Raw genomic sequence first — 14,369 nt, 5'->3', positions numbered from 1 at the left:
ATAGGGTAATGAATATCAAGAGAAGGTATCAATCACTAAACCACTTCACTCAAATATCGCCATGGGTGAAGATGAGTATATTCTTGTTCGAGAAGAAGTTGGTTTGAATTGTCCACCTCCTTATTTTTGAGTTGAAGCACCGCGCATATTTATGGCAGACGGGCAGTCTTGGATCCCCGAGGCAAAGACAGGCAACGGAAGGGAAAGTCGGGAGTCTCTGCTGAGCCGCGACTGATCTGCCAGCCGATTTGCAGCGCCGGTCCCCTTGCACTCCCCCGCTTGTGCTCGGTTGTTCATATATGCTTTGGATACTCTGGAGGATTCCCGTGGGGTTGGTGGGAGATCCTCACCCAAAGGGATCATACTTTGGATGGATCCATGGCGATTATTGGGGATACAGCCAGTGAGAGCGATGCCAATGGTCAAACGGCCATGGTTGGTATCTAATTATTGATCTCGTGACTCCGGGGAGGCGAAGGACGACACCCTTATGTTCATGACTAAGGTATTTATGTACATAGTTCGTGACTTGTAACTACTTACAGCACTACTCCTCACTTGCCCCATTAGGCAACATGCCCCGACCCGCCTCTGGGAATCCTTCCTGATCCTTTGGTAGCGTTACCTATGATCAATTATTGTTCCCTACCAGCGACTTCCTTCCACGCGGTACAATCCATTCTTCCGCTTCTCCGCCTCCCATCGCTCAATCCACGCCTTCATGCGCTCCCGACTTTTCCGGCTACCCACGTTCACCGTGGGTATCACCCGTCCGATCCGGAGCGCACAGCAGAACATGCTCAACTCCCGAAATGAGCTGTGCTCGCTGTACGGCACTCCAAAGCAGGCACTTTCCCGCGTACTCCCCCGCTGTGGCACCAGGTCTTTCGCAGAGAAGGGCGTCTTCCAATGCGCCGAGTTGAGCACCACCGACACCGGTGGGTTGTCCAGCATTCTTCCAGCTGGCGGTCGATACGTCCATCCGGTGGGTCGAAAGCCCACCACCCGCGTGAAGTGCGGCTTCATCGAGTCCAGGTAGTCCGCCAGCGTCTCCGCCCGGATCTCAAATAGCGTTTGCATATGCACCTGCGCCTCCGTGGGATCGTCTGTCAGCAGCGATGACAGCTCAGCATCCTCGAGGCACGCACAGACCCGCTGCTTAGCTGGCGTTGCGTAGATTTTGCTCTTCAATGCCCGCGCAATCCCCAGGCAAATGCGTTCCTTGCCGATGCTGTACGTCCCAATCACCACCAATAGCCGCCCCGGAGGACTGCTACCTTGCGTTGGAGACGGGCGGGATCCAGTCACAGCCGTAACAAACTTGCTCAGCATTCCGCTTTTCCCATTGACTGGCCGTCCGAATGCCCGTCCGTTGGTATCATTGGCGTCTTGGTCGAGCTCAACGCACAGGTCCGCGCAAGCTGCAATAACATCTTCTTGGCCTGGGAATGCGTACTTGGGGCTCAGATAGGTAGTGTCGAGATAGCAGGCGTCAATTCGTTGCTGGCGAGCCTTGCCGGTTGCAGGGTCAGTGATCTCCGGGCGGAGAAGCGCATGTTGCACATGTAGCGGCGAGGCGCGAAAGTCACCACAATGGAGGATACGGTGTGTCCTCTGCGAGGGGCCAGATCCCATTGATTTCTCGAAAAGAAAGATGGCGCTCCCGGGACAATGATTCGCTTCGATCAAGGTCACTTGCGCTCCTCCCGTCCCCGGGATTTCCATTTTCTGTTCGAACTCGAGTGGTACAAGCCACTTCCGGTCGACTTTCAATTGCTGGCACACCAAGTTGGCCGTAGGCCTGCTGCAGTAGATTGGTCCATGGCGCCAGGACCCCGTGAGGCCGATGTAGTGATCGCTGTGGAAGTGACTGAGGAAATACGCGTTGCACCCCTCTACGGCTCCGTATCGAAATGCATCCACACAGAGGGAGAAGCCAGGGATAATCTTGTAGAAAGGACACGTCCGTTGATAAGCCTGTTTGCCACGGGATGCAACCTCGTTGGCCGCCGCTGCATTCCATGCTGTATCTTCCGCGTTGCCGGCCATGAGCTTCGAAAACGCCGACCGCGTTCCTGCGACGCCGGAGGCATATGGGTCACGCTGCGCTGGTCTCGCGATAGCAGCCCGGTCGGCAAGACTCATTCCTTTCGACGACTTCAACTCCGGTCCCGGTCCCGGGTCGGTGTCTGGTTCCGCCTCTGGCTCATGTTTCAGCAACTCCGTAGGCTTCCCATCAAGACAATCGTTGACATGGACCGAGACATCCTAGAACAACCATTACCACCAGCACCGAAGACACAATCGGCACAACTTACCGTCTCGGACAAGCCTGTCAAAACAGCCTGACATACAGGACACACAGGCGCTTCACAGCCAAAGTCTTCACCCGAAACCCCGCTATCGTCAAGTCCAATGTCGTCTTTATCAAAATCCTCATCATCGTCAAATGCACCTAAGAAGTCTTCTTCCCCTCGGAACTCGTCCTCTTCAAGATCGTCAAAATTCGCGTAATCATCATCGTCGTGGCTCGTGGCTTCTCTTACCGGTGGTGTGTCGACATCGACTGCGGGAGCCTGGGTTTCGTCCGCCGGGTTAATCTTCCCATCCGATACCCCGATCTCATTCTCAGTCCCATTCTCGTATTCCCTGAACTGCTCAAGATCCTCGCTCTCACTGTCCGATTCATCAATGAAAGGTCCACTGACTGACCGAGATGGCTTCTGAATTGACTTCGATTCAGCGCCACTCTCACTCTCCGTCTTCTTCTTATTCTCCCCACTCCCATTGTCAACATCATCTTCCAGCGAGATAGCCTCCCCAACCCTCCTCTTTTTCACACTGCCCCCATTCTCCTGGAACCGTTCATCCTTCTCCTCTTCCTCCCAAATATCCTCGGGCGTCTTCTCCCTCACATAGTCTCCTCCACTCGTTGAATTAACAACCTTCTTCGCATCCTCCAAAAACAATCCCCCGGCACCAGCAGCCCCATTGCCACCCCTCACTCCCGAAGACCCTTCATCGCCAGTCGTATTGTTCTTCTCCGCCTTTGTCGCGAACTGCGTGATCCGCGACTGCCGAGACGTAGCTTTCGGCGGCCCGTCCGCCTTTTGGAAGAAACTGAGAAGGCTGGTGTTGCGTTTCGTGGATTTCGACTTCGCCGGTGTTGACCGGGACGGCGTAGATGGTTTTCGAGGTGGGAATGGCGTAGGCATGGTTCAAGTCTTGTGTTTTATCGCGTGGTCAAAGTGGCGGGCGGGCGGATAATTTATGCGTAAGGGTATGGGTACGTATAACGGATTGGCAGCATCAAAGCATATTCATACAAAATCGAGTCGTGAAAATAATACAGTGTAAGTATGATGTATCTGTACAGATGGTTGTCTCGTACAATCGAGGAGCGCGGAGAATAGTAGAATCTGAGGCAGTCTAACTGGTCGAATTAGCCAAAGCGGCGAAAAGAGATAAGGCGCGGGCGCGGCCGGCGGAGACTCGACTCGATTTTCGCGACACGAAGTCAGGTGACCGTTCCACCCATTGGTTTCCATTTGCGGTTGTTACTATATCAAGTTAAAGGTATCGGAGTACTGACTTATGGTGGTAGGTGGATGGGCTTTGTTACTTGTTTTTCATTCATTTTTATCCTAGCTACTAGGTATCCGCATACACCGTTCTTTTTCATTTTATCATGTGTCCAGCAGAGCTTTACCCAGTAAACCTATTCGTCCTCCCACTGACATGTACTTTCTAGTAGTCAGTAGATGTAGTATGCAGGTGTGCCTATCATCATCACCATCATTCAGCATCTGCAATTGCGAGCACCGTAAATCAGCCCCAATCGAAGGAGTAGTACTCCGTCCAGCCAATCTGCTCTGGCCCCATGCTTTGCATCCACGCAGACCCTCCTCCTCTCTATCTTTCTCTCTCTCTCCGCCATGTTTAACCATGGATATCAGCAACATAATGAAAAGTGAAACCCGCATGACAACGACAAATATCATCACATCGTGAAGATTAAATCTGCAAATCAAAGAAGAAATAGAAAGAAAAAATACATAAAAGAAAACTTTAATCCCATCCGTAGAAGAAACCCAACGAACAAAGCAACAATCCATCTATCAAAGCGAAATCACCGAGCTTTGCCAGCCTGGTTCGCAGCTTCTGTTCATACCACACCAATATTAGCAATCCATAACCCAAAACACGCTCAAATCAAACAGACACATCTATGTTCCTTCAATCCGATAGAGAAACCAGGGATGAAAGCATACCTCTCCTCGTCGCATCCTCCAAAAGCCCAATATCGACCTCCGACCTCGGCAGCATAACATACCGCACCACACTACCACGGATGAACATGTTCTTCACAGACGACAAATGCGGGTATTTATCCAGATCCAGAACGTCGACATCATCCAGCTTAATGTTCAGGTACTGGTCGACGGATTTGAGAGTGCCGCGGATGCGAATGTCGTTCTTGAGTTCGATGGTCACCGTTTGGTTGGTAAGGGTCTTGAAGAAGCTGCGAAGTAGTTATGCCCATGATGGGAAGTATTAGCCGTGGTTGCCTTGGTGCTCGTTTTGAGGATCTCGGGGGCTTTCTTACCTGAAGAAGAGCATGGTTGCGGTGCGAAGTGGGGGAGAATTGGAGGGGTTTTGATGCGGTCGGAGCTGTGGTTTTGTTGGGGAATGAACTAGTAGCGCATTGGCCGCTGAAGATTTGGTAAGGAGGTGTCGAATGTATCCTTTCCTAGAGGGGCTGGCGGTGGGAGACGTGAAGACGAGGAATATGCGATTATCTGGAGCTGCGGGTATGATGCTGCGGTTTGGTGTTGAGCATTGTAACGGGGTCACGTGATGGACATGTCAGCTATAGGCTGGGTATGACATTTAATCGTGGAATCACCACTGAATTTTTCTGGGTACGTTTGTTGGAGTGGAGCATGTTATGGTGTCTACCCTTTGTAAAATAGGTAGGGTTAATTGGGGTATGTAGACAGCAGATTACGAGCTGTATATACTGGTACTATCAATCAAGTAGTATACTAGCTACAAGATATATTATATCAATTCTGCTTGGGTATCAAGTGAGTGTCATTGTCAACAGCTATCCACCCTAGTGTCCACCAGCCATCAATCTGCATTCATCATCTCTCGTTCCGCATAAACAAAGGGGTATTCGAAAAGAGCGATAAGAAAGACACAACTCCCGCTATTACATTAGGTGCGCCACCAGGGCAGCTTGGGGTTCATAGTGTACCTTGGGCGGCCCAAATGAAACCTCGGCGTTGAATGGAAAGAAAATGGACGGAGAAGCGCGGCTCAGCCTTTGCTAGATTTCCGTCCGTGACGCTTCTTCTTCTTCGGCCTCGGTTTCATTGCCCACCCCGACAAGCAGGTCCAGCCTGCACCGTTCTTGCGTCCCTCATCAAACACACTCCCAATGCCTGCCAGCAGGTCTTGTTGGTCCATTCCCAGTTCCGTTTGCAGTTTTACAAGCCATTGTTCCCAGATCCAGCCACCTAGCACACCCGTAACACTCGCGATATCTGCCGTGCTCCCGACTGGGCCTTGCACCGCTTCACATTCTTCAATGAGACTCTTCACCCTCGGATCGGGGGTCTCTCTGGGCGGTTCAGACTTGACCGGCTCAGTACCCATAGGTAGGAACATCCAGGCTCGTTTTACATCCGCGAAGTTCTTCTGCAAGCGACTAAGAAAGCCTTTGGTTGGTGTCGGGTCGTAACCCAGAGCCCTGAGACCGGACGCAAATTCAGCTGACCTGGCAGATGCCTGCGGGCCAGCACGTGTGATTTCTGCATCCATGACAAAGAACTCCAAGTAACCACCTGGCTTGAGGCAGCGTCGACATTCTTTCAGGCAAAGGTCATACTGGTCTTGAGTCTCCCCAGACGGGCATTCTTTCTTCAACAAAGCAGGAAGAGAGCGGGCTGAGATCACATCGAACTTATTGTCGGCGAAGGGCAGTTTCCACAGTTGGGATACAGGAAGGTGCCGGTGGTTGGGAGGTCCTTTGATGCCTGGGTTGACCTCCTGATGCTCAGTAAAGACGGTATATACTTTAACATGAGGGTACTCGTGAGCTAGTTGCCAAGCCCATTCGCATGAGGCGTGTCCGCCGAGGTCGAGGATCCGTAGTTGACGGGGAGTTCGTTTACGCGTGCTGGACAGCTGCTTCAGAGCAGGACTCACAATAAGGCGACCTCCGTTGATATATCTCAGAGCATCCATGGCCCACATCGGTTGACGAATTTGAGCCAGCACAGTCTGCTCCTTCTCAACTATAGAGAACTGGGCCTTTTCTGCCAGAGCCGAGTCCATTGTTGAGTTGCGAGGCGCCAATGAGAAGGGCCCTTTGTAAGCTGGACGTTCCGGACGAGCGATTTCGTAATTTCCACGCAAACGCTTGATGTGCGCATCTGTTAAGCCCAGCCGGACAGATTGAACCGCATCAAATCTCGTGTTCCGATGCACAAAGGTATCTCGGCTGCCGGACTGTTGCTGGACCGCCTTGAATCCGCGCCAGTAGATGGAGTCTCTACTCGCTAGTAAAGAGGGGCGGGAGCTGGGTGCTTCTGGAAGAGCTTTGGCAAATCGAACCGACAGCTTCCGGCTTAACTGATTGGGTGATTGCCGATCAGTCTTGGGCCCAACTTCCTCGTTGTAAGCCTCTTCATCCAACATGTTCACGGGATTGGTCTCATTAAGAGCTGAAAGGTAAGAAGCCTGGGCTGCCAGCCAATCGCTGGTCCGGTCCAAGCCTGACATTGCCTTTTGCTTAAGTTCGCTCTCATAGTCCTCGTCCCGTTCGTACTGATCGTCCGGGCCGATGGGTGGAAGAGCATCGTCCATATCATCATCCTCAGAGCATGCTTGATCATTGAAGTGATCGAATAAATTGGGCGTCTTCTCCTCGGTGATTCTGATAGCGGTGGGTGGTCCGATGGGATCATACACGGCTGTCAGCTGTTCTTCTGTTGTCCGTTCGGGGTATTCTATGACATGCTCAACTACCTCTCCTTCGGTCCGGGAGAACGGTAGCTTGTAAAATCCCTCGGCAGTGGCAGAAGTCGGCGGCTTATTTCCACAAGGAATAGACCAGGTGTGACGTGCTCGTGGACCAAGTGAAGCAAAAAAGCCACCGGGAGAGGGTATGCTCAGCCTGCTGAAACTATACCCTGAGAGTTCTGACGCCGGAGTGGCATCGTCGGCACTGCGCGGGCGGTCTGGAGGCATACGGATCTGCCACATCTCTTCGTTGGACTCAGAAGTTTCCGACCAGGGATCTGGAGTTCCATCGAGTGAGATGTGCCTCAGTGTCTCTAAGGCATCTGCAGGAAGAGATACGCCCCGGTCAGATGGTGTATCTCCCCTGACTGGCTCCGCATCCAAGTCAATTGACGACGCGGTCGACTGGCCGCCCGGGATCCGTGGAAACCTGCCTAGGACCTGCCGCCAGTCCTCGTTGGCGCTCTCGATAGCGATCTGAATGCTTTGGGTATCCGGTTCCGCCTCAAGATCTTCATCCTGTGAGTCCTCTAGTTCGTGACGAACATGCACGTCTTGCGCAGTCCAGTCATTATCTGGAAGGGACTGCAGGTCTGGAGTTGCTGGAGCACTGATGTTTGACACCTGGTCAGAGGAGACACTGCCGTCCAAGGACGGTGGGGCATGCACGGCAGGCACCGAATGAGCGAGCATTGACAGGGCAGCTGGGGAGACAGGAATCTTTGGCGGCGGAGTTGGCGGGATCGGGGAGCTCTTTGCAGCACCATGCAGTGATGGCCACATTGTGGAAGACGGTATCGTGAGACTGGGGTACCGGCTGCGGGAGACCGGAGAAAAAACCGAAGTTCGCGTCGTGGGCGTCACCAAGCTTGTTGGCCGGGTGCTAGCAAAGGAAGTGCACTCATCACTGATGTCCGAATCGTCGTCAGTTGCATCGTACAGGTCTTCAAACGGCTGCATCTGACGCTGCCATTCAGTATCTGAACAAGAGGAGACGGAGCCTGCCGATATTGGCGAGAAGAATCGATGCAGTCGAGACACTGATGAAAGCCCGCTGGTCTTGAGCTTCAGCTGTGGTGGCTGTGGAGGTTGCGGTGCCTTTGGTGTTGTCTGCTTGGCACTGGACGCAACAGGCTCTGTAGAGTCTGCATAATGCGCCTCTCGCGCGTCCTCCACTATCGTATCAAGCCTCGTACCTCGCACCTGTCGCAGAGGTGGGCATCTGCCCGTTGCGGGACGGTATACGTCCGTCATGATGCCCAAATGTACCCGATGCTAGTTTTATCCTTCCTTCGATTACGATATGGGATGCAGGTTATGATGCAGAAGTCGACCTAAACAACTCAACGTATATCCAACGAAGCAGCTAGGGGATCTCGATTGCAGTTGACACCGATCAACGGTTCAACGATATCAGAGAATTAGCAGAACGAATGATTACCCAGCTACCAGAGCTGAGAGCACAATAATTTGACAGAAACACAAAACACAAAGAAAAAGGTGGTGAAGAATCCGACCGAGACGGGGTAAGGTGAAGATCACCTTTGGTGACCGGTAGCGCTTGCTTCTACTAATAAAGCGCTGGAAAGAGGGGAAGGGAGGGAGATCTGGAGGGAACACCCTCCCACCATCACCAGACCTGCAGGAACTACTGCAACATTGCGCACAAAGCACCCGTAATCCCTGCCAATGGACAGGCTGAAGATGCTATCATTGGTGGTGGGATGATGGGCGCTTCGGCCACGACGAATCCGAGCAGTCGACCAGCCATGATGGGCGACAACGGACGGACTCGGGAGGCAAGCGTGCCAATCAGCGTGGGGGGAAGATCTTTGTGTCTGCAAAGAACCGCCCTCCAGCCAGAGATTGAAGCTGTGTGTGATGGGGGAGGTGTTCGTGTGATTGGCAGGCTCTAAGCGCCCGGTGCTCTATCTTTAGAAAACGATGGGCAAGCGGAGATAGTCCAAGCGGTCAATAGCCGTTGCTGGTGCGTGCCATGGGGTGGATTCTAGGCAGTGGTAGTGAACTCATTTAGTAGACTAAGGAGTTGATTTCGAATCATCACGACCAAGCATCGATAGAGATTGATGAGAGGGGCTACTACTGTAGATATGATGATAAGCAGCGCGGGTAAACCAGCCACGGCCAGCTTAATTAGCATAAGCCAACTCACATATTGAGCATGGGCCAGCTGTCGATTGCCGCAGGAAAGCACAGAAAAGGGAAATCCGGTCCGCGGACAGATCCCAACTGCAAACTGAATGGGGAGAAATGGTTGAGTCACCCGACCAGCATGTCGGCACTGGAAAGGATGGTCACGACAGGGAGGATGATGAACTGGACAAGGAGATGTGCACTACTGGTCAGTGGATGGCCAGTCCCCAGTTGGGAGGGTAACCCGTGACATACATGCATTGGGCGCGAGTCTCGACCGGGTGTTCAGGCACCCAGGCCCCCACCGGGCTGCAGCCAAGTTTCCCCCCCACGTGCTATACAGGACCCTAGCCCTTATCGACGGGCAGCAGATTTCCCTTTTGGGTACTCCGGAGGGATTGAACTGACGTCGACAGGCAAAACTGAGAACTGCAAAAAATGGCGGTGATATCAACATCCGGCTGACTTATGGCTCGTTGCCCTTTTGGCCGTGATGGAAGTCTCCATACTATTCTTGATATCCACTCCCGGGTGTGGCTCTCCCTTCCCACACCCCCCATTCCTTTCCTTTCACCGCGCCCCTCGTTCGTCGGTGACCCGTCATTAGAATAATAATTGTCCGTAACTATAAATCCGGTGCCCCTCCACTTCCTCCATCTCCGGTGGTACCGCATAATACCGAATCTTAAATAAATTCTTCTTAAATTCTTCTTCTTATCTTCATTCCCAGAAACGAATTAGCCTACTACCTACCTCTAAATCTTCCCCCCTTCCACTTTCTTATCCACCATGTCCCCGCCAGCTATCATTGCTCCCTCCATCCTGAGTGCCGACTTCGGCACCCTGGGCAGCGAATGCTCGACCAAGATCGCCCAAGGATCCGACTGGTTGCACGTCGACATCATGGACGGCCATTTCGTCCCCAACATGACCTTTGGCGCCCCCGTCGTCACCAAGATTCGCTCTCACGTTGCTCGTCCTACCGAGCCCCACGGCAAGGGCACCTTTGACTGCCACATGATGATCCAGGAGGTGTGTCTGCTCCCTATCGATATACCTCGATGAACTCCAAGCTCATGCTCATTCCCCATACAGCCCCACAAATGGGTCAAGGACTTCAAAGACGCCGGCTGTGATCTCTACTGCTTCCACTACGAAGCCGCCATTTCCTCCACCGCTGCTACCAGTCCCGCCGACAACACCACAACCACCAAGACCAGCCCCAAGGACCTCATCCGCTATATCCACGACGAGGGCATGCAGGCCGGAATTGCCATCAAGCCCGATACCCCCGTCGACGTGCTCTGGGATATTCTGGCGAATGAGAACGAGAAGGAACGTCCGGATGTGAGTCGATCCTACTACATCCCCATAAACTTCCCCCCCCCCCCCCTCAGCACATCTTTGCGGAGCATACCCCACATCCATATACTAGTCTATAGTGGAGAGAGATGTTGGTTAAAGTTCAAGCTACGGAGTACGTAACAACATGCTAACGCTATCTCTCTTGGCAACCATCAGATGGTCCTGGTTATGACCGTTCACCCCGGATTCGGTGGTCAGAAGTTCATGGCCTCCGAGCTGCCCAAGGTCAAAGCTCTGCGCGAGAAATACCCTAACCTCAACATCGAGGTGGATGGTGGCTTGGGACTGGGTACGATTGACCAGGCTGCTGAGGCTGGCGCCAACGTCATCGTTGCGGGCTCGGCGGTCTTTGGCGCTCAGGATCCCGCCGACGTCATCGCTAAGCTCCGCGAGACTGTCAACAAGTATCGCAAGGAGTAAACTGAAACAAATCATAACCCAATAAATAATAAATATAGAAGAGGGGGGGAAGGAAACCATAAAACAAAAGTTTTCCGGTTCATGTGACACGATTTTCGTTGCGTTCGCTCGCATTTCTTATTTGTTCTTTGCGTTTTCTAGCTTCTTCCTGGCGCCTTACAGAATTCTAATGGTCCCTTGTTCGGGTGCTTTCCCTGTCGACATGTGATGAGCGAAAAAGGGTTAAAGAGTATTTGATCGGTTACGGGCGGATGATGCGCGTTCAGGCATATTTAGAAGGTTATATGGGTTAGGTATACGGATCGGATAGAGTAGGTAAACAGTGGGATCATCAACTATGTATGTAATGGGAAATGAGCCCATATCGAACATATACAGCATTAAATGCAAGTTACAAAGAAAGAAATAAACAGCAAGCAAGCAACAGTAAAAGCTGGTATCTTTACAGGGAACGAAGATAAACGGTAAGAGTCTCGCGATAACCGAAACTAGGACGCTTGAGTCGTATTCGTCGTCTCAAAATGAATGCAACCGCAAAACCCCGGCCGTTGACTTTGGCAGCCCGCGCTTTCTGTCGACCGGGGTCCCATCCTGGGTTTCACCACCAATCCTACTCTTCTTCGATCGTCTCCTCCTGATCTGTCCGCGCCGCATTATCCTCCCTCAAGGATTTGAGAAGATCCTGTTGACCCCCGGAAATAGACTTCCGCAAGTCCTGTGCAACTTTTTCTTGTTCTTCTTTGGATGTGGCGGAGATGATGGAGCCACGGTGGTGCTGAACCATTCCTAAAGCTTCAGCAGCATCAGCATGAAAATTAGCAGACGACTCTGCAGCTACCTCGGGCACGAGAGGCGGCCGCCTAGGCTTGCTAGCCTGAGTATCGGGAGCAGCCTCGTTCCCACGTACAGTATCTTCCTTGCCTGCCTGGGACTGCTCGCCAGCCGCAGGGGTCTCTTTCGGGGTCTCTTTTTGTTCTGTAACAGCCGGGGCAGGCTCCTTTGCTGGGGCAGGCTCCTTAGCCGGGACAGGCTGAGTGCCGCTACCCTTAGCCTTGGCAGCGGCCTCCCCACTAGCCTGGCGCATAGCAGCCGTGATGGCAGTGTCTTTCGGGGTCTCTTTGGAGGGGGGGCTCTGAATCTTGATTGTGCTCTGTTTGAGGGTAGTGGGTTCGGGGGTGGGGGTAGATGCGGCCGAGGGGGGTGCGATCGGAGTGCTAGTAGCGGGAATACTGTCGATGTCTTCGACACTGTTAACCTGCATCCTCAGCTCACCATACTCATTCCATTCTTCAACTTGCTCCAAGTCCTGTTGTTTCAAAGATGTTAGCTGGTAGTCCCCAGTATATTGTATTGTGCTTCCGTCGCTAGTAGCCACCTAGCCTCTCTGCGCTGGGACGAGGGAGGAATACGTACTCCGACAACAGTGCCAAATTTCACCAAGCCAGGAAGTTTCTTGCCCTTGGAGCGACGGCCCCAGAGCTTCCTGGCTACTTCGTCCGTGGCCACATCGATTGCGCGGAAGGGGAGTTTGTTGGCCTTGAGAATCGTCTCCAGGCGTGCCGTTGCGGTGACGATGTGGGACGACCCCGCAGTCAGGGAGGTGTAGAGATAGAGGGTGGGATCGGACATGTTGATGTACAAGGAGAGATTATCCGATCGTAGGGATGAAGAACGGGGGAAATCAAAGATGGTGATGGCGAAAGAGAGTATATCGAACGGAGAGAGTGAGAGGAAAGTAATCGGACGAGGATGAGGGGAAGAAGACGAGGATGACGATCGCTTTTGATGGAGGCCCGCTTCCCCTTATTGCAGCAGCGCGACGGCGCGCCTTCCCGATTGTTCTTTTTTTTTAAGGGGCAGAAAAAGTGAGGGACTTGCGCTTCACCGCCGAATGACGTGGCTTCCTGAGGCCGGCGGAAAGATAGGTCACGTGGAATGGTGGTCCATGCAGTTTCGAGTAGATTATTGGAGAGAGTGTGGTAGATACTAGTAGTAGTACTTGATGGAAAGTGAATTCATTATCAAGTGAATATATTCAGCTGGGAGGAAGGTGGAGGATGCGGCGCAAAGAGGCAACAGCCGACCCTATATAATCGCCGAGTGATTACAGACTAATGTCGTGACAGCCTCTTTGCAATTGTGGGGGATCTGATTCCAGGGTGGCAATCTGACGTCAGTGCATCTTTCTCGTTACTACTACTGACTATCTCGACAAAAGAATGGTCCTTTCTTCCTCATTTTGTACCGACTACTCACAGGTCGTTCCTCCACTCTTCTCTCGGTACCATCCGACCTCTTCTCCACCTTCGATCGGCTGCTTCCAAGGTTATTTTTCTCGCGCTTTTGCCTGCGCAATGGCAGGCCCCGAGTCGACACTACGAATGAAAAGTGGGTGCAGAATTCGATTGTCGCAAGATAAGTGGCACGTCTGATGTCACGGTCCCATTGATCGTACGGGCCCGAAAGCGAGCTATCGCAGTTCCAACGGCCCATGACTTCATCGTTTAGTTGTTCGCCAGCCCTCTTGCAAATCTTCCAGCAGTGTCGCTGAACCGATTTTGTCTCGAATTATTACAACGAAGTGTCTGCTGGTGAGTGCACGAAGGTTTACATATGGTCCGTATGTGCTGCATATGTCGACTGGCTGCGTGTATGATGCAATTGTAGAAGAGGCCAAGAAGCATCTGATATCTCTCAACGCCTGTCTGATATGGTGGTATGATCGTTGCGCAATGACCACATAGCTACGCCGTTGGGGACGGCTTCGAGAAGGGCTGCAGAACACTAATTGACAGGGAATGGAGCTATAAAGTACCATGTAGATGGTGGCGATGTGGGACTAGAGTGAACGTCGAATCTACTTAAGTACAAAGTACGCCCCTATCAGATCGGCAATCTCACAAAACTTGGGTGCTTCTTGTCGCGTACTTGTGTACCATGATAAATTAGCAGATCAGACCCTTGGACATGCCTTTGAGACAATCTAGCCCGATTGTTTCTCCCATCATCGCTCATAGTCGGTGTCTTTCCTTAATCTTACCCATTATCAGCTCTCGAATGAGTCCTCTCAACACCCACCATTGATGAGCAACACGGCTCCTATAGTTGTACATAGAGCCGTTTCATGTAATATGAAGTACTTCGTCACTTCAATACTATGCAATAACCAACGACTTGATAATTATGCAGGTTACGGAATGTTAAAAGATGATGTCCAGGAACGGCAGTATTTATATACTTATTCATGCTTCACTAGTAGACTTATAAGGCTAATTCCCACAACGGACAAGTTGTGTGGTACTAAGTAGGATGGCAGGTATAGTACCGGCATCGAAAGGATGTCACAGATCCAACAGAAGTCTGTTATCATGAGAGGAATTCCTATTGCCTCTTGATGGCGA

At 52.1% G+C, this 14,369-nt stretch overlaps 6 protein-coding genes across 6 annotated transcripts; 1 reads left to right on the top strand and 5 right to left on the bottom strand.

The window, feature by feature from the left end:
- Positions 1 to 645: 645 nt before the first annotated feature.
- BO88DRAFT_462493 (DNA cross-link repair protein PSO2) lies at positions 646 to 3,215 on the bottom strand (the record flags this gene model as incomplete). Its single annotated transcript, XM_025711219.1, has 2 exons — positions 646 to 2,268; positions 2,319 to 3,215. 2 exons carry the CDS (start codon positions 3,213 to 3,215, stop codon positions 646 to 648), a joined length of 2,520 nt encoding a protein of 839 aa, XP_025562925.1.
- A 443-nt stretch (positions 3,216 to 3,658) lies between these two features.
- BO88DRAFT_404840 (Sm-like protein LSM2) lies at positions 3,659 to 4,786 on the bottom strand. Its single transcript, XM_025706728.1, has 3 exons — positions 4,607 to 4,786; positions 4,272 to 4,522; positions 3,659 to 4,161 (listed from the first exon to the last, which is right to left on the bottom strand). Exons 1-3 carry the CDS (start codon positions 4,618 to 4,620, stop codon positions 4,130 to 4,132), a joined length of 297 nt encoding a protein of 98 aa, XP_025562924.1. The 5' UTR covers positions 4,621 to 4,786; the 3' UTR covers positions 3,659 to 4,129.
- A 435-nt stretch (positions 4,787 to 5,221) lies between these two features.
- BO88DRAFT_42615 (uncharacterized protein) lies at positions 5,222 to 8,518 on the bottom strand. Its single transcript, XM_025708883.1, has one exon. It carries the CDS (start codon positions 8,281 to 8,283, stop codon positions 5,323 to 5,325), a length of 2,961 nt encoding a protein of 986 aa, XP_025562923.1. The 5' UTR covers positions 8,284 to 8,518; the 3' UTR covers positions 5,222 to 5,322.
- A 473-nt stretch (positions 8,519 to 8,991) lies between these two features.
- Positions 8,992 to 9,806, bottom strand: BO88DRAFT_42613 (uncharacterized protein). Its single transcript, XM_025708880.1, has 2 exons — positions 9,439 to 9,806; positions 8,992 to 9,366 (listed from the first exon to the last, which is right to left on the bottom strand). Exons 1-2 carry the CDS (start codon positions 9,638 to 9,640, stop codon positions 9,038 to 9,040), a joined length of 531 nt encoding a protein of 176 aa, XP_025562922.1. The 5' UTR covers positions 9,641 to 9,806; the 3' UTR covers positions 8,992 to 9,037.
- A 166-nt stretch (positions 9,807 to 9,972) lies between these two features.
- On the top strand, positions 9,973 to 10,962 carry BO88DRAFT_365425 (ribulose-phosphate 3-epimerase RPE1; the record flags this gene model as incomplete). Its single annotated transcript, XM_025704006.1, has 3 exons — positions 9,973 to 10,215; positions 10,279 to 10,530; positions 10,705 to 10,962. Coding segments are annotated over 3 exons (753 nt in total), but the record flags the coding sequence as incomplete, so codon positions are not given.
- Positions 10,963 to 11,252: 290 nt separating this feature from the next.
- Positions 11,253 to 13,019, bottom strand: BO88DRAFT_404838 (uncharacterized protein). Its single transcript, XM_025706727.1, has 2 exons — positions 12,382 to 13,019; positions 11,253 to 12,274 (listed from the first exon to the last, which is right to left on the bottom strand). The coding sequence occupies exons 1-2, from the start codon at positions 12,595 to 12,597 to the stop codon at positions 11,579 to 11,581; spliced, it is 912 nt and encodes a 303-aa protein (XP_025562920.1). The 5' UTR covers positions 12,598 to 13,019; the 3' UTR covers positions 11,253 to 11,578.
- Between the last annotated feature and the right edge of the window lie 1,350 nt (positions 13,020 to 14,369).

The sequence above is a fragment of the Aspergillus vadensis genome (genome assembly GCF_003184925.1).
Source record: "Aspergillus vadensis CBS 113365 unplaced genomic scaffold BO88scaffold_11, whole genome shotgun sequence".
In the NCBI taxonomy this organism is placed as follows: domain Eukaryota; kingdom Fungi; phylum Ascomycota; class Eurotiomycetes; order Eurotiales; family Aspergillaceae; genus Aspergillus; species Aspergillus vadensis.
Note: the sequence above shows the minus strand (reverse complement) of the source record. Positions and strands in the feature narration are given on the sequence as shown.